The sequence below is a fragment of the Hevea brasiliensis genome, chromosome 14 (genome assembly GCF_030052815.1).
Source record: "Hevea brasiliensis isolate MT/VB/25A 57/8 chromosome 14, ASM3005281v1, whole genome shotgun sequence".
NCBI lineage: Eukaryota > Viridiplantae > Streptophyta > Magnoliopsida > Malpighiales > Euphorbiaceae > Hevea > Hevea brasiliensis.
The window spans coordinates 80,195,532-80,215,186 of record NC_079506.1 but is presented as its reverse complement, the minus strand read 5'-3'; the positions used below and the strand labels follow the sequence as shown (position 1 = coordinate 80,215,186).

The window sequence follows — 19,655 nt, the reverse complement described above, 5'->3', positions numbered from 1 at the left end:
TTCATCCGTGCTTGTTAGATGTCTCATGTAGTTCCATTCTATTAAGTTTGTACTACTACAATATGGAGATAAATATTTGAGATTAAATATAAGTTTGCCATCTCACTCTCCATAGGAAAGAAGCCTTTAGGTACTAATGGGCTGCATGATATTGAAATTAAAGCCATCTAACATTTGTAAATTTGTAATAACAATGAACAGTAGATTTATAGCCATGCAATTCTGTGACTTAATCACACCAAAGATAAGGAGAATCATTATATCAACTATTTTTACAAGAATGGATGACCTAAAATGGTATAAATGAGAAAACCTAAGAAAACAAACTATTATTATAATGCTGCACTAGTTATGCATCATTAACTACCCTTAATTTTTGTATCATTGTACTGAATTTTTAAGGTGGCACTGCCTCCTGATGTTGCAGAATTCCACATTTGTAAGTAGATACCAGGAGTTTACAATGCCAAAAGAATGGAGTTGAAAGTGTGAAACTCTACTTCTTTTTGAATGTTACCATACCAAAGAATGCCACAAAACGAGTAACCATGCCGATGAGGATGAGAATGAATATACAAAGACCCCAGTGATGGAGATTATACCCAGTTTTCAGAAGTGAACCACAGCGAGTAATTAACCACACTCCATAATACCTGAATGGAAATGAAAACAAAAATAATCATTCTATGCATCATCAACAACATGAAACGTTTTTAAGATTAATCTCCTAGTTGTGTTCTAGGACTTGTGTATCATTATAAATTTATAAGAACACAACTTTTTAGCAGTTTCTGAAAATAGTGGATTCCATTCCCTCATTCAAGGAACTGTGGTTATGCAGATTCTTTTCAAATGTGAACTTTAATGTAATTCAATTTTGTTAGTCAATACAATCCATTTTAGTCACGTGTAGTGTGCTAATTAATATGTACATCATAGCTGTATGGTATACTAAGGACTTGGGGGTGAACACAAGTAGCATTTTCCTTGGTTCTTGAACATGCATGATTCTCCAAAAATTTACAAGACAACATGAGTGGACAGACTGACACACCTCAAATTCGACATTTCTTTGAAGAATACAGTACTTTAGGCTTTGCTTGGAATAAATTCTTTGCAAAAAAAGAATTCAATTGAATTCTCACACAATCATACTTGATTTCTATTTCTTTGAAAATGACTTTTGAATTCTTTCATTTTAAACATAAGAATTGACAAAAAAAAAATTAATTGAATTGAATTCTTGTAAAATTGTAGATTTTAAACAACAGGTTACTCTCAGGTTATGAAATGAGACAAAGAAGGCCACAGTGGTCTTTGGTTTGGTGGCATACAGCCATACATAGGATAGGATTTTCAGAATACAAAAATTTTCCTTTCTTTAAATTACTAGGTTAAACAATTCTTGTCATGAGTTAAATCCAGTGCTAAATCATTTTTGAAGTAACTTGTCGACTTCTAAACCCATCTGATCCATGGAAAATTCTTGCATGGATTATGGTCCAGGCAAGAAAAACTCTTGATCTATACCCAACCCATGCCAATTGTGTATTTTGTTGTTTATTCATTTATAAAAATAATTTTTTTAATACTTTGGAACATCCATATCATCAACATGTAATTAAGGGCCAACTTAATAAGGTGCCTAAATGACGGCTTAGGGATAAGAGGTTTGCCTAGAAGCAACCACCCTAAAATAAGTGTGTACTAGCCTACCAAGCATGGTACAATAAAGAATTACATGCCGTTACCACTATTAAATACTCAAATAATTTGTGCATAATTGAGACCATGCAACTTCCATCTGTGATCAACACTATCAAAAGTAATTTGTTTGCATCTGTTATGGAAAGTCAATCACTATGTTATGGAAAGTCAATCACTATATTATTTCTCTGTATATTTTGTATTCTGTATTCCTATTTAGGATTTCTTATTTAGGATTTCTTCCTAATTAGTAGAACACAATTATAGGAATCAATTGTATATATATACCCATGTACAGATTAATTGAAATCAATGAGAATCATCTCTTTCTACATGGTATCAGAGTAGGTCATCAATCTAGGGTGACTATTTGTTCTCACTATCCAGCTCAGGAGAGACCTTGGCCGCCGACCGGCCGTTTCAACCCCGATCAACATCGCCGGCGTCGCCTCAACCCCCTCATTCCACCACTGTGTGCTGTTGCCTGATCCAGTATACCATTAAAGGACTTCTGAGGTTTGGCTCTCAGATCCTATTTCGGTATTTGCTTAATTTGTGATTTTGGGTTTGGGTTATTTTGCTGCTATAAGCACTTTGGATTAGCGTTTCGGTTAGTTTTCTTTGTCTCAACAAATGGCAGACAATAAGAATGTTATTTCTGATGTGATTCCGGTGATGACTAAGATCACGGAACACAAACTTAATGGTTCGAATTACCTAGAGTGGAGTAAGACTGTTAGGGTCTATTTGCGTAGCATTGATAAGGATGATCACCTTACTAAAGATCCACCCACTGATGATACACGACAAACTTGGCTAAGGGAGGATGCTCGGTTGTTTTTGCAGCTTCGGAACTCGATTCATAGTGAGGTAATTAGTTTAATTAATCACTGTAAATTTGTTAAGGAATTGATGGATTACTTAGATTTTCTGTATTCTGGTAAAGGGAATATCTCCCGTATTTATGATGTTTGTAAGGCATTCTACCGTGCTGAGAAAGAGGATAAGTCTCTCACGGCTTATTTTATGGATTTTAAACGGGTATATGAGGAACTTAATGTATTGTTGCCTTTTAGTCCTGATGTGAAAGTTCAGCAGGCTCAACGGGAGCAACTGGCTGTTATGAGTTTTCTTGCAGGCCTTCCTTCAGAGTATGAGACTGCTAAATCTCAGATTCTCTCCAGTTCTGAGATTTCCTCTTTGCATGAAACGTTCACACGGGTCCTTCGTACAGAGAGTACTCAATCTTCACAGCCTGCCAGTAGTGCTCTTATTAGCCGTAATCCAAATGGACAACAGGGTAATAGAAGAGGAAGTAGAGGAGGAATTACAGGCAACAGAAGTAATCAGCGTAATGGAGAGGCTAGTTCTAATCATGACTCAAGAGGAGTCATTTGTTATTATTGCCATGAGCCTGGCCATACAAAATATAATTGTCCGCAACTTCAGAGGAAAAATCAGCGATCACAGATGGCAAATATGGCGTGAGAGAATTCTCTGATATCTTCCTCCGAGAAAACTATTTTGGTATCTGCAGAGGATTTTGCACAATTTTCCCGATGTCGTGCATCTCTAAAGCCTACGGTTCCTCACATCGCGATCATTGAGTCGAGTAAATCCACTACATGCCTTGTGTCTTCTTCATCCAAATGGGTTATTGATTGCAGTGCGATGGATCACATGACAGTAATTCTAGTCTTCTATCCGCTTACCTAATCTCACTTCCTCTCATTACTTTAGCCGATGGTTCTACTTCTTGTGTCATGGGTTCAAAGCTGAACCCGACTTAGTCAATTTCTTTGTCTTCTGTTTTGTGTCTACCAAAATTCTCTTTTAATCTAGTTTCTGTTAGTAAACTTACTCGTACCTTAAATTGTTCTGTTTCCTTTTTTCCTGACCAGTGTTTGTTTCAGGATCTTACGACGAAGCAGATTATTGGTAGAGGACGCGAGTCAGGTGGTCTCTACATTCTGGAAAATCATGTACCGCGGTCGCTTGTTTGCTCCAGTACCTTAACACCTCTTGAAGCTCATTGTAGATTGGGTCATCCTTCTTTGTCTACCATGAAGAAGCTGTGTCCTCAATTTCAGTCTTTATCAGTACTAGAATGTGAGTCGTGTCAGTTTGCAAAACATCATCGTTTGCTTTCTGTGTCTAGAGTCAATAAACGGGCTTCATCCCCTTTTGAGTTAATTCATTCTGATGTTTGGGGTCCTTGTTCTGTTACATCTAAAACTGGATTTCGTTATTTTGTTACTTTTGTTGATGATTACTCTTGTGTTACCTGGTTATATTTAATGAAGAATCGTTCTGAGTTGTTTTCTATCTTTTGTGCCTTTTGTAATGAAATCAAAACTCAATTTAATATTTCTGTGCGCATATTAAGAAGTGACAATGCCAAAGAATACTTTTCAGCACAATTTCAGCCTTATATGACACAAAATGGCATTATTCATCAGTCTTCTTGTGTGGATACCCCATCCCAAAATGGCGTGGCCGAAAGAAAAAATCGTCATCTTCTTGAGGTAACTCGTGCTCTTCTTTTTCAGATGAAAGTACCTAAACACTTTTGGGCGGATGCAGTTTCTACGGCATGTTTTTTGATCAATCGTATGCCGTCTTCTGTTCTTAATGGGGATATTCCTTATACTACTTTGTTTCCTACAAAATCTTTGTTCCCTATTGAACCCCGTATTTTTTGTTGTACCTGTTTTGTGCGTGATGTTCATCCACAGGTTACTAAATTGGATCCAAAATCTCTCAAATGTGTCTTCCTTGGATACTCCCGGCTCCAAAAAGGGTACCGTTGTTTCTCTCCTACTCTTAATCGTTATCTTGTTTCTGCAGATGTCACATTTTTTGAGTCCACTCCATTTTTTCCTCCATCATCTTTGTATGAGAGTTAGGGGGAGGAGGATGATCTCTTAATATATACTATCCAACCAATGTCTAGTCCTCTCCCACAGCCTGTTCCTTCTGTCTCTAGACCTACTCGACCTCCCGTTGTTCATGTTTATTCCAGGAGATTGGAGATTCCTGACTCAGATCCTCCACCAGCTACTTCGTTGGGAGATCCTGTACCTCATACTGACCATGATTCTGATCTAGACTTACCCATTGCTCTTCGTAAAGGTAAACGTACATGTACTTACCCTATCTCTTCTTTTGTTTCTTATAATCAATTGTCTTCTTGTTCTCGGTGTTTTGTTACTTCTTTAGACTCTTTTCCTATCCCTAACACTGTTGATGAGGCACTGTCTCATCCTGGCTGGTGTGATGCTATGAAAGAGGAAATGGAGGCTTTAGATGCTAATGGTACATGGGAACTATTGCCTTTGCACACTGGTAAGAAAGCTATTGGTTGCAAATGGGTATTCTGATGAGTAAATCTGATGGTTCTGTGGCTAGGTTAAAAGCACGCCTTGTAGCAAAAGGATATGCTCAGACATATGGGGTTGATTACTCTGATACTTTTTCTCCTGTAGCTAAACTTACTTCTATTCGCTTGTTTATCTCTTTAGCAGCTACATATGATTGGCCCCTGCATCAATTGGATATCAAGAATGCTTTCCTTCATGGTGATCTTCAGGATGAGGTGTATATGGAGCAACCACCTGGGTTTGTTGCTCAGGGGGAGTTGGGTAAAGTTTGTGGGCTTCGGAAGTCTCTTTATGGCTTGAAACAAAGTCCTAGGGCATGGTTTGGGAGATTCAGTGAAGCAGTACAGGAATTTGGTATGCAAAAGAGTAAGTGTGATCACTCAGCATTTTATAGGCAATCTGAGGCTGGTCTAATTCTCTTGGTAGTCTATGTGGATGACATTGTCATCACTGGGAGTAACTCTGCAGGTATTTCATCTCTTAAAACCTTCCTCCAAACTCAGTTTCAGACCAAAGACTTGGGATTGTTAAAGTATTTCTTGGGTATCGAAGTTATGAGAAGTAAGAAGGATATTTTCTTGTCTCAAAGAAAATATGTCCTCGATCTATTGACAGAGATAAGAAAATTAGGTGCTAAGCCTTGTAGCGCACCAATGACTCCAACTTTACAACTATTAGCAGGGGATAGTGAGTTGTTTGAAGATCCAGAGAGATACAGGAGATTGGTAGGAAAATTGAACTACCTTACAGTCACTCGTCCTGACATTGCTTATGCCGTTAGTGTGGTAAGTCAGTTTATGTCTTCCCCAACTGTTGCTCATTGGGAAGCCTTGGAACAAATCTTGTGTTATCTGAAGGGCGCTCCAGGAAGAGGTTTGTTATATGGTAATCATGGGCATTTGAATGTTGAATGTTTTTAGATGCTGACTGGGCTGGATCTAAAGTTGACAGGAGGAAATTTGGTGTCTTGGAGAAGCAAGAAGCAGAGTGTAGTTTCTCGATCTAGTGCTGAATCCGAATACAGAGCCATGGCACAATCAGTATATGAGGTAATGTGGATACTTCAATTACTAGATGAGACAGGTTTTAAGACCTCCCTGCCTGCGAAATTGTGGTGTGATAATCAAACTGCTCTTCATATTGCTTCTAATCCGGTGTTTCATGAGCGGACCAAACATATTGAGATTGATCGTCACTTTATTCGTGAAAAGATTCAACAACAGATCATCACAATATGACACATCAAAACTGGAGAGCAGTTAGGAGATATTTTCACAAAAGCTCTGAATGGAGCTAGGATTGACTACATTTGTAACAAGTTGGGCATGATTAACATCTATGCTCCAACTTGAGGGGGAGTGTTATGGAAAGTCAATCACTATGTTATGGAAAGTCAATCACTATATTATTTCTCTGTATATTTTGTATTCTGTATTCCTATTTAGGATTTCTTATTTAGGATTTCTTCCTAATTAGTAGAACACAATTATAGGAATCAATTGTATATATATACCCATGTACAGATTAATTGAAATCAATGAGAATCATCTCTTCCTACAGCATCTTTAGTAAAATCTTGTGATTCAGGTTTTTCAAATTTATCAGGTCTACACCCTCTTGTAAGTACTAGTTGATGGGTAGCATGTGCCAATAAATTTTTTATAGAAAAACTAACTATGACTTGGAAGTATTTATAACATAAACATTTAAGCACCAAACTTTCAAACATAAAGCTTCTTTTATATTATGATTATAAATTTGAGAGATTGAGGTGGTTTGGTCATGTCAAGCGTAGACATACGGAGGCTCCAGTTAGACAAGTAGAGCACATTAGGTTAGAGGATAGAAAGAAAAAAAGGGGTAGACCTAAATTGACTTGAAGGAGAGTAGTACAACATGACCTAGAAGCATTACACATTTTTGAGGATTTAACCCAAAATCGTTCAGAGTGGAGAAAGCGAATCCATATAGCCGACCCCAAATTTTTGGAATAAAGGCTTAGTTGAGTTGAGTATATTATGATTATAAATTTCTAGAAATAACAAAATTTGCTTTAATTTTTTTTTTAATTTTAAAAATTAAGCCCGTAGGCATGGAATTAAGTATAACATTGAGATTATTTTTGTTAACACAACCATCAAACGTGAAACATCTTTTTATATGTTTTTATGATACATATGTAGACCAATGAATATAACATACATTTGAAATGCACAAAGAAGATGATTGCCATACCTCTCAGCATTTGCAATCACAAATGCTTCCAAAGCCCATTTTGGGTAGCATAAATTAGCTATGTTCTTCAAGGTATTACTCTGGTTTGCTTGTGTTGCAATGAGAGTCAAAACAACTGGAAGAATAACTGACCACTGCAAGAAACAAAGCTCGTCAATATGAGCATAGTGGCCTATCTGAAAATCTATATTCAAAAGCAGATGATCGTTTCACTGTGAACCATCATCACTCACCAGTTGGGCTGGACCTGGTTCAAAAAAGATAGCCAATGCATAGGCTATACCAGTTACACAGTAAATAAGGCACAGCAGGACAACATAATTATCGATGAAGGAAGACCTTGGGTTTGTGAAAGAATAGAACATAGAGAGATACAGTACAGGCTTAATCACTGTATTAAAATGATCAATTGTATCCTTGGCAAGAAAGTAAGCCAAGCTGCTGATGCCAGATGCACTCTCTCTCCAGTATTGTAACTTGTCAAGAGAAAACGATCTCAAAGCCGCAATTTTGCAAAGGAGAGCTGGTATCAGAAATAAAAGTAGTGGTAAGAAAACAATTTTGTGCATAAAAGAATGCTAAACTGAATGATCTAAACATCACTATCCATTGTTTTTGTGTTTTATGCCTTCCATGCAACTTTACCGTCCAATGTCAAATGATAAACAATAATCTGAGTTAGCAAGAATAATCAAGTCAAATTTCTTTAAATAATTTCTGATTTTCTGCAATTGCAAATCAAGACAGCAAATTGAATTCAAAGAAAACCTTACAGCTTGAGCAACTGAGAGTTTTTCAAACTTACAAACTGCAATAATGGTATATGTGTAACCAGCAGCCCCAAAAGTTTGATCGTTTACTTTTGCCAAGGATCCCAGGCAGACTCCAGCAAGCAATAAGATCAAATAATCTATTGCCTGTATTTTAGCTTCCCTTAGTCGCTGTTTACCTACTCTGCAAGATTGTGAAGATCATAAGTTAGGATAACAGAATGGAAAGCAGAAACAGGTAGCACTCTATATTATATGGATAACTCAATATGATAAAACGCACTTCCCTTTCCCTGGAGGCAAAACTACGGCTACTTGTTATTTAGCGCGCAAATGCTGATTAAATGTAACTAGCATTATGACATATAAGTACTCAACTCAACTCAACTCAACTCAACTAAGCCTTTATCCCAAAAATTTGGGGTCGGCTATATGGATTCGCTTTTTCCACTCTGAACGATTTTGGGTTAAATCCTCAGAAATGTGTAATGCTTCTAAGTCATGTTGTACTACTCTCCTCCAAGTTAATTTAGGTCTACCCCTTTTTTTCTTTCTATCCTCTAACCTAATGTGCTCTACTTGTCTAACTGGAGCCTCCGTATGTCTACGCTTCACATGACCAAACCACCTCAATCTCCCTTCTCTCAACTTATCTTCAATTGGCACCACTCCTACCTTTTCTCTAATACTCTCATTACGGACTTTATCTAGTCTAGTATGGCCACTCATCCACCTTAACATTCTCATCTCTGCAACTCTTATCTTAGATGCATACGACTCTTTCAGTGCCCAACACTCACTACCATATAACATAGCCGGTCGTATGGCTGTACGGTAAAATTTTCCTTTTAATTTATTGGGAATCTTACGATCACATAAAACTCCCGTGGCACGTCTCCACTTCAACCATCCGGCTTTAATCCTATGACTAACATCCTCCTCACATCCCCCATCTACTTGAAGGACTGAGCCTAGATATTTAAAGTGATTACTTTGGGACAGTACCACTCCATTCAAACTAACTCCTTCCCTATCACCAGTTTGGCCTTCACTGAACTTGCAATGCATGTATTCTGTCTTCGTTCTACTTAACTTAAAACCCTTTGACTCTAGAGTACTTCTCCAAAGTTCTAGCTTCCTATTGACTCCTTCTTGTGTCTCATCTATCAGAACAATATCATCCGCAAACATCATGCACCAAGGAATACTCTCTTGTATATGTTTCGTCAGTTCATCTAAAACTAATGTAAAAAGGTAAGGGCTTATGGCTGATCCTTGGTGTAATCCAATTGAGATCGGAAAATCACTTGTGTCCCCTCCCACTGTGCGCACAATAGTAGTTGCTCCTTCATACATATCTTTCAATACTTGTATGTACCTAATAGATACCCTCTTTTGTTCTAACACATTCCATAAGACCTCTCTTGGAACACTATCATAAGCCTTCTCCAAATCAATAAAAACCATGTGTAGATCTTTCTTCACATCTCTATATTTCTCTATCAAGCTTCTAATGAGAAAGATCGCTTCCATTGTTGAACGACCGGGCATGAAACCAAATTGATTGAGAGAGATAGAAGTATCATGACGTAGTCGATGCTCCACAACTCTCTCCCACAACTTCATAGTATGGCTCATGAGTTTAATTCCCTATAGTTTGAGCAACTCTGTATGTCTCCCTTATTTTTAAAAATAGGTACTAAAATACTCTTCCTCCATTCATCAGGCATTTTCTTTGAGTTTAGAATCTTATTAAATAATTTAGTTAACCATGCCACTCCCATATCTCCCAAATACTTCCACACTTCAATTGGTATTTCATCTTGTCCACATGCTTTACCTACTTACATTCCATTAAGTTCTTCCTTTACTTCTAAAGATCGAATCCTTCTAGTATAATTTACATTCTTTTCTATTGTTCTATAATCTATATTCACGCTATTACCATTTTGACTATTATTAAAGAGATCATTAAAATACTTTCTCCATCTTTCTTTAATGTCCTCATCTTTTACCAACACTTTTCCTTCTTTATCCTTAATGCACCTAACTTGATTGAGATCTTGACATTTCCTTTCTCTACTCCTTGCTAATCTATAAATATCTTTCTCCCCTTCTTTAGTTTCAAGTTTCTCATATAACTTTTCAAAGGCCTGTGCTCTTGCTTGGCTAACTGCCTTTTTTGCCTCTTTCTTTGCTATCTTGTACTGTTCATATGCCTCATTATTATCACATTTAGGTAATTTCTTATACCATTCCCTTTTTCTCTTCAACGCTTTTGTACTTCCTCATTCCACCACCATCTCTCTTTTGAGGGTGGTCCATGTCCTTTAGACTCTCCAAGTACTTTTCTAGCTACTTCTCTGATCTTTGATGCCATCTGTATCCACATATCATTGGCCTCCATATCTAGCTTCCATACTTCGGACTCGAGAAGCTCATTTTTGAACTTCACTTGCTTTACTCCTTTGAACTCCCACCACTTTGTTCGAGCTATACTATTTCTTCTGACCTTACTTGAATTGTTCCTAAACTTGACATCCAAGACCACCAACCTATGTTGACTTGTTAAAGCCTCTCCTGGAATGACCTTGCAATCCTTGCATAGAGCTCTATTTGTCTTCCTGGTTAAGAGGAAGTCGATTTGGCTTCTATGTTGCCCACTTTTGAAAGTCACTAAATGTGACTCTCTTTTTATAAAGTAGGTATTTGCTAGTATTAGGTCGTATGCCATAGCAAAATCCAGGATGCTTTTTCCCTCCTCATTTCGACTGCCAAAACCAAAACCTCCATGAACATTCTCATAACCTTGCCTATCACTTCCTACATGTCCATTCAAATCTCCACCAATGAAAACATTCTCTTCATTCAATATGCTTTGCATTAAATCATCCATATCTTCCCAAAACCTTTGTTTACTCTCACTGTCTAGTCCTATTTGTGGGGCATAAGCACTAACTATATTTATTGTTTCTCCTTCTAGTACTAGCTTTACTAGTATAATTCTATCTCCTACTCTTTTCACAGCTACTACTGCGTCTTTCAATGTTCTGTTTATGATTATACCCACTCCGTTCTTATTTCTCTCATTTCCGGTAAACCACGCTTGTACCTGAATTACCCACTTCCTTACTTTTCTCTCCTACCCATTTAGTCTCCCGAATGCAAGCAATATTCACCCTTCTCCTTTCCAAGGTATCCACAAGCTCCATCAATTTTCCGTAAGTTATCCAACATTCCAAGTACCAACCCCGATCCTCCTCCTATCCTCCTTCCTAATTGGTCTCCTTCTATGATATCTTCTATTGTTTTCTATATCTATCTTGTGTTCTGCTCCACTATTTGTTCTACTATCATCCTATGGACTAACTTCTTTACCCACACCCGTCCCATGATGTGGGAACCCTTGCTCACTTAACACCACACCTGTGCGCGCAAGATGGCGCTGCCGCTGGTGAACGCCCTACACCCTTGCATATTTATCACTACACCCGGCCCGATGTAGCGTCGTTAGTAGAGGACGCCCCAACGTTTATATCATTTGAATCCATATCATAGGGTGTGACGAAATTTTTACGCTGGTTGTCACCTACCGCAACCCTCCTCCTTTATCCGGGCTTGGGACCGGCTAAGCGCAAACTACTTAGGCGGAGTTCATTATGACATATAAGTAAATCTACATATTATTATGTTTTCGAAAGATAATCTATAATAATATTCTTTAACGAAGTTCCCAACTAAAAGGCAAAAGCAACATCTTATCTAGTGATAGGAGTTTAAGATATAGGGTAGGGATGAGCAATAATGTTTGGCTAAACCTTTTAGAGGCAACCATTCCAGAAGTCTCATTATTGGGTAGTACATTACAAGGTACCTCTTCAGTTTAACAATTTTACAATCATAAAGACACTTCTTGACAAAATATAAACAATAGAAAAATACATGGATACATGTTTAACTTGTATTACACTGAGACGCATCTTAATGTCATAAATCATAATTTAATAAGAACTTACCTGCCAAGGAAGTATCTGTATTGCCAGAAAACACCTGGAGTTCTCCGATTTGACAAGTCCCTGGACTTTAAAAAATTATGTCGTATCTTATCCCTGTGCAACTCCACATGACTTTTCATATCTTGCCACAATTCCCCTGCAAAAGATTGTTCCTCCATTCCAAAACCACCAAGGTTTGATTCATGCGCTGGATTTATGTCCACTGGGGATGCAAGTCCAGCAGCATACCGCTGCATATCTGGGGGTATGGGGTACCCATTATGAAGCATCCATCTGATAGGAAGTTCCTTATAATTCACACCTGAGCTTGGACTCGGCGTCACTATACCCTCCAAAATGTCAATATAGTGGTCAGGGGGATTAACACGCTCTGGCACATTAATCCCAAGGCCAGCAAAGTATTCTTCAACTTTCTTCGCTGGACCATGATAGACAATAAGGCCACCTTTTGCCAGCAGTACTAAGTCATCGAACATTTTGAACAAGGTGTAGCTGAAAAAGTTCTAGCTGTTAAAAACAAAGTTACTGTAGAAGTAACCACACTCAAATAGACCAAGAATGCAAAATGAATTGAAAGGTCATTATAAACCAATTATACCACTTGAAAGTTGATTTAAGTTGTTTGGACAAGACTGCAGCAGTAACAACATGCAGTACTTTTACCAAGACTACAATCTGACAGCATATACATTCATGACACAACTAAGTTTAGTCAACTTAAAAGTTCTAAACCAGCTTTCAATTTTACTTTCTAACACTTACATTTTCATGAAGTATAGGTCAATCTCAGAAAACCATCACAATGACGCACAAGAGGAAATAAATAGTAATTGGTAATACTGTCCAATGGCAAAAATAAAATTTTAACATCTATCCTATGCCATGCTCTTCTTTAAATATGCATAATTATTCTGCTATATTTGGTGTTTAACCCTATCCCATCCACATGATTTTCCACTAATCTTTGTTAATATAAGCTTATTTTCCTCATTCATATGGTATGCAGTGTTTGTGTAACCAGAGGAATGTAATGTGACTATGTGAGTTCAAATTATGAAAAAACAAAAGATCAAAAGGTGAGGATTACTTATTATGGAAATTACCTTGGTTGGTGAACAACCATGCAGATGTTGACCCCTTCAAGAGCTTCACGCCGAAGTGCTTTAAGAAGAAGCTGAGATGATGCACTGTCTAGACCAGATGTGGGTTCATCTAAGATCAAAAGTGAAGGTTCCATTACCATTTCCAGTCCAACATTTACTCGCTTCTTCTGGCCTCCTGAAATTCCTCGCTTCTCTACCGTTCCAACCAAGGAATCTCGCACTGTCTGTAGCCCCAAAGACTCAATGACTCTTTCAACAATCAGAACCTTATCCGGCTTTGGCAAGTCGGCAGATAGTCTTCATTTCAATAAGCAGAGTGACAGAGTCCATTATAGAAAAAAGAAGCACCAACAAGTGCAGAGGGATTAGTTGAAGGCCATCATGCAAATTGCAGAAAGAAATAGATGAACCAAGAAAAAGGCAAAAATAACAATAGAAGCAAGAACATTAATTTAATAATTTCTTAGAACAACTAATCATATATCTCATCAGAAGGATGACCATAACTGACATGGAGAAAGTTGATAAGATCATTCTATCAAAGGGGATGGACACAGGAATAGTAATTTGAGAGGGTGGGCTGGTGTCTTATGCTTGATTGTTATTCAACAAATTCAGGGAGGGGGATGGGACTCTTTCTTTTCTCTGTTTTTGTTCTTATGGTCCTGTAATGTTGAGATTGAAAAAGAACTCCAACACAATTCTAGTTATACTTGTTAATCTGGTTGAGTCTTAAAACTAAATAATTCAAAACTAAGTACATGATGCTTAATTTCATGAAGGAAACAATGCAAGGAGAAAAGAGTTTAAGCACCTTACGTTTAGCATACATTTAATGATTGTAGCTTCACTTAGATTAGATGTGAAGCTATTGAAACTAAAGATAGTAGGACAACAGACTGAGCCAATAAGTTGGGATATGATATTATAGCAAACAAAGTTATTGGGCACTTGATTTTTTTTTTTTTTAACTTTTCTGAATTAATTAAAGATGTCTTCACTCTAATTATTTAATCTCCTCAAGCTAGATATATTAATTTCAACATTCAAAAGTAGCAATCTTATATAATAAGTCCTGAACAACTGCATAGCTGCATCCCTCCTACATATAATTCAAGCTATTGTTTATTCATCATGAACTCATAGTTACTGCCTGACAATAATATGATTTATTCTGTATGCGGAATTGAGAAATAGTACATGAAATTACTGTTGAAATGTTAAAGAAGTTTGAGATATACCTGCAATGAGCACTGAACCAGAGATTCTCTTCCACAGTTAAGTTTCCATGTACAATATCATCTTGTGGAACAAAACCAATGATTTTCTTATATGAGTGGATGGATTGATTTTTTCCATTTATAAGAATCAAACCAGTCATCCTGCATCCAATTGGTTTTCCTGCAAGAGCAGAAAGAAAGGTTGTCTTTCCAGCTCCTGATGGACCCATGACGGCTGTAATACAGCCAGGCTTTATTTTTCCAGTTACACCCCTTAAAAGATGCTTGTTCTTGGCTTTCAAAGTAAGGGTTAGTTCTTTGAATGAAATCTCAATTAAAGGCCTTCTCTTGATTTCAGTATTAATAGCCATATTAACTACTCCTGAGAAGGTAAGATTCTTGTTCTCTAGCTCCATAGCTTTCTCTTTCTCAAGTTGAGCATAAGCATACTTAAAAATCTGGGTATGAGTAGTCATTTGTTCTCCCTCTGGCATATGTCCTGTAGTATTTGGATCAGCAACTTCAAGATTGATACCCTCATAACCATCAGGGTCAACCTCAATTTCATGCATCATTTGCATGAGGTCAATAGGTTCCTTTTTTTTTCCTTTTGATGGTGCAGATGATGGCAGAGATGTAGAAATAGAAAAATTACTCGAGTGTGAAGGTGGATATAAATCAACTTCCATCTCAGATTTATCTTGATTCAAAATCTTAAACTGTTCAGGATATTTTCCATATTTTTTACGAGAAAAAGTCCGTGAGAGATGAGCTTGCAATCCACTTGCATGTTTCTTAGCAGCATCTTTTGCAACTTTCCACCTTTGACGTGCTCTTGCTGTTTCCCTTGCACTTCTTGCCCCTGCTTCCCTAGATTTGGCCAGTCTCCTCTCTCGAGTGGTGATAACTTGATCAGAGCAGTTGTAAATAATGAGTAACACTGTAGTCAAAGCGGCCTGCATAAGCAAACAAATGGCATGTACTTCCATTAGCAGCTACAATTTATAGAGCATTAAAGAAGAATGTAATGCATATTTCATAAAAAGGTCATTACTATGTAAAAACTGAATTAAAAACTAAGAGTTTTCTAGGAAGCATAGATAAGTTGTACAAGCATTAAGATTAAAATCGTTTGTCTCACTTGAAAAGCTTAACAATGTTGACATGAAGGGAGCTAAGATTAGTTATAATACAACTGCATCCGATGTAAATTGACCAACTTACCATGAGCATTATTCCATATGCATGAATATTTTGACTTGTAGAGTTTGCTTTGCATGAGGTCAATTTGAAACAACCTACAAGTTAATAGGCAAGGTTCAAATCCAGCGATACAGCAGAGAAGAAATGCAAAACTCCAGACACAAAAACAAGATATATAATAATGGCATGTATATGAATCCTGAACCTTCAATGAATCTGAAACACAGCACAGGCATGTGCACATGCATAACAGCCAGAAAATTTAATAATAACAATGTTGATGAAAATAAAAAGAATAATAAAATCCTTACGTTTCTCAGATGTGGAACCCATCCTGCAATAATGTCTGAAATTGCATAAAGACATGAGATAGCATCAGTAAACAAACATGAAAGACAGCCAGAAATGTTTAATTGTCATCAAAACCACACATCAATGTCGTAACTACAATGTTAAAATATTACGGCCTGATTGTCAACACATCACACTGAATAGTCATAGCCAGCAAAAGGATAAGAGAGGTTGGGGAAAAACTAATACCCACTACTGCAAGAATTTTTCTGGACGGTTGTCGGACAGTATGATCCTGCTGAACAGAATATCTCACTACTACTACCAACATCAGCCCATATGTTTGCTCCTCCACAAGTATGGTTTGGCTGTCCTGGAGGTAGTTGATAATGATATCTGCCAGGTCATATACATATTTTGCACATTATAGGCCACTCAGATGCATAGAATGGTAATTAGAGAATTAGAATTTGAACTTACGGTTCACATACACCAGTTGTGTTATTGAGTTTTGCAAGTGGGCAATAGGAACCTAGTGGGCAAGCTTCAGAAAATAATAACAATGGCACAAGAAGAAAAATATCAGAGATCGACCAGAAAATACACATACATACACATCAATCAAGCAACATTCCAACTTGATTCTTGGGATATACAAAGCGATAAAGTAGTAAACTAAATCGTAGACTGGAGAAACTACATAAAGTAACATTTCTTCTTCTGCTTTGTATAAATGATGACCTAGTAATATATAATTATAAAGCACAAATCATAATTCAAGTTTCTGGTTTCAGGTGACAAAAAGATATATAACACCTAGAACTTAGTACCGCCAAATACTCACAGCAATTCCAAATAAGTTAAATTAGCATTTGAAGGATTCTCAATTCCCATATGAACTAGCAAGAAAGAATTTGTAGCATTCTCGAATACTTACGTATCATGCATGTAATACCATGAGGACAGAAAAAACCCTCACAACAAGTCTGACAGTTGCGAGTTCTTGCAGGAATGTTATGTGAATTTTCAAGGTCAACTGGCTGGTCCTGACCAACGCTGCAAGCCCATCCTGGCTCACAACCAGAAACCCATGAGGTTAAATTGCAGTTCTTGTTAGGTTTCAAATAATTGTCATGTGTTGATGGCTCAAAGAAACTATTGAAGTAAAATTTCATTTCTGCTGCTGTACATATCCTTCGTGTGATATCTCCTGTTCAACACAACAAATCAACCAGAACATATGAGAAAACCAAACAATATGTCAGTATTATAAAATCATATCAGAGAAGAATTTTTCCATTCACATAAAAGGGAAAAAAATATCAACAAATAACATAGTCACAGTTCTGCCCATGATCTCTTAGCTTCCTTAAAACACAAATCCTTTTGGCCTAATTATATACTTCTAGCAACTTGCAGAAGGCAGTGGAAAATATAGAACACAGTAGTGGTGGTGCCAACAACAAATTACCATCACTTAATTGATGAACTAAATAGCCCACATAATTACGTAGATTTCATCAAAAAAGAAAGCAACATGCAACATCTAGCAAAATCAACTTGAACAAAACCTCTTATAAGATCCTAGAAATTTATCTTTTGTTCCTAAGTAATCTCATCTGCAAATTTTTGTAACATCAAACCAATATTCATTCATGTCATCAGAGCACAATAAGCATAGCCCAGCCTTCCACACCTAGGAAGCTAAACCAAACAGAAATAACGTAATTCAAACTCTATTTTCCTTTGATTTGTAACCCGGACGTGAAAACCACAGCTAAATTAGTTATCAGTCTGGTTGTACTACTATCAGCCGAATGAGAGCTAGAAGAGAATAAAGTTTTAAAGTATTTTGCAAATTCTTCCTTTCTGTTCCACTTTTCTCAGCACCAAACAGGAAGCAATATGTTTTGTCTGTAGTACCTTTAGTTTTTTGAATGCAAGTAGCCAAGAAATCCAAATTGGAAGAAAAATTGAATGCTTGATTCCAATCAGCTTCCCTGAAACAAAATAAACATTTAAGCTAACCCCATTGTGCATTCCGCAGACATGGCAAATCTTAAAACAAAAGGAATGGTACAAACAATAAAACAAACCTATAGACTAAAAAGCAAAAAACCTAAATATGTGCTTCTGAAACAAATCTAGAACAAGAAATCAAGGACGGCACACACAGTCAATGCTCAAGATTTCAATTATTAGTAACCAAACAAAACAAAAAGCACCACTACACGAAGCATACTTCCAAACGTTGACATAGTTAATCATTAACAAGCCAGATTCCAGAACAACATATTTTCACACAAACCAAACGGAAACAGAAGTTAGAAAAAGAAAACTCACGGATCCTTCACGCAGAAATTGGACCGGTTATTGATCTCTCTACTGAGAACAGCAGTCAAATTTGATAGCCTGCTATAGACAAGCTGGGTGAGGAGAGGAAGAACAGCAGGATTGTCGACTTCATTATAGTCACCCACATCCTGACACTGGACGAAACGTAACAAACTAAAAGCAAAAATGACCCATAACACCAATGACCAAGAACTGCTAAATTTGATCTTCTTTTTGCTCATGTCCGGCATTGATGACAAGTTAAATGAACTGAAAAGGCTGGATTTGTGCTCAACTAGTCAATGAAAACTCAAAAGTTGTCAAGATAACAGAAAAAGCTCATTTTGGGCAATAATGAGAAATGGGAAGCTAGAAAAGAATGAATCAAATATTGAACTATAATGTAATCCAAAGCTTATGGGAAAAGGGTTGGGCAGAAAAATTGAAACTTGAAGTGGGTTTTTGTTGGGGTCATGAGAGGAGTTGAAGCAAGCATGTGGGTAGCTTCAAGTCAACGGTGTTTGGAGGAAGGAGAGAAAGTATGTCTTAACGACTTGGCAATCATGGCCGGCTCTTAAACATGTTGTTGTGCGGGGTTTAGTTTTTGTTGTTTAATTAATTGAAGAAAGGATTAGGCAGGAGACGAGAAGGAAAGTTTTTTCTCATGTTTCATGTTTCTTTCAAATTTTCCATTGGAAAGGCATTTGGCAAGAGGCCATTAAGCTCTTGGCAATCTTTTTCTTATGTTTGGACAACAAATTCCTCTCTTTTTTAATAAATAAATTATTTTTTTCCTTAGAAAAACAAATCAAACCTTTCAAAAAATTATCAAATTTAAAATTTTACAATCAAACGTAATTAATGTAATAGTTTTAAAAATTTAAGTGGTAGCAAAAGAAAATTTTGGAAGAGTCTTAATTTAGTTAATAGAATTCATTATTTAAAATCTAAGTTATTATTTATATAGATAAAAAAAAGCATTTGATTTGAATAATAAATATACTTGTACATGTATCATAAAATTTTAAATGTAAAAATCTAAACTCTAAATGATACAAAATTAAATTTTAAACTCTAGTGTTTAAACTCCTAAACTTTAAATTCTTAACCCTAAAAATTTAAATGCTAAACCCTAAAATTTAGGTTTAGATTTTTAGAGTTTAGGTAATTAGCTTTAGATTTTTAGAATTTAAGTTTTTAGCGTATAAAGTTTAGGTTTTTAAAATTTAGGATTTAGATTTTATAATCTTAGGGTTTTAGAGTTTAGAATTATAGAGTTTAGGGTTTACATTTTTAAAATTTAGATTTTTAAGGTTTAGAATTTAGATTTGTAATGTGTATTGGTAGAATGTTAAAAAAATAAAAATAAAATGTTACCCTTATAAATTTTTAACCT

General features: G+C 36.5%; 1 protein-coding gene across 1 annotated transcript; it reads right to left on the bottom strand.

The window, feature by feature from the left end:
- Positions 1-220: 220 nt before the first annotated feature.
- On the bottom strand, positions 221-18,967 carry LOC110646598 (ABC transporter G family member 28). The gene is made up of 14 exons (XM_058133405.1): positions 18,269-18,967; positions 17,849-17,925; positions 16,863-17,135; positions 16,406-16,469; positions 16,175-16,321; positions 15,946-15,980; positions 15,656-15,729; positions 14,453-15,387; positions 13,212-13,508; positions 12,109-12,600; positions 8,128-8,276; positions 7,556-7,845; positions 7,323-7,456; positions 221-653 (listed from the first exon to the last, which is right to left on the bottom strand). The coding sequence occupies exons 1-14, from the start codon at positions 18,508-18,510 to the stop codon at positions 497-499; spliced, it is 3,366 nt and encodes a 1,121-aa protein (XP_057989388.1). The 5' UTR covers positions 18,511-18,967; the 3' UTR covers positions 221-496.
- Positions 18,968-19,655: the final 688 nt, after the last annotated feature.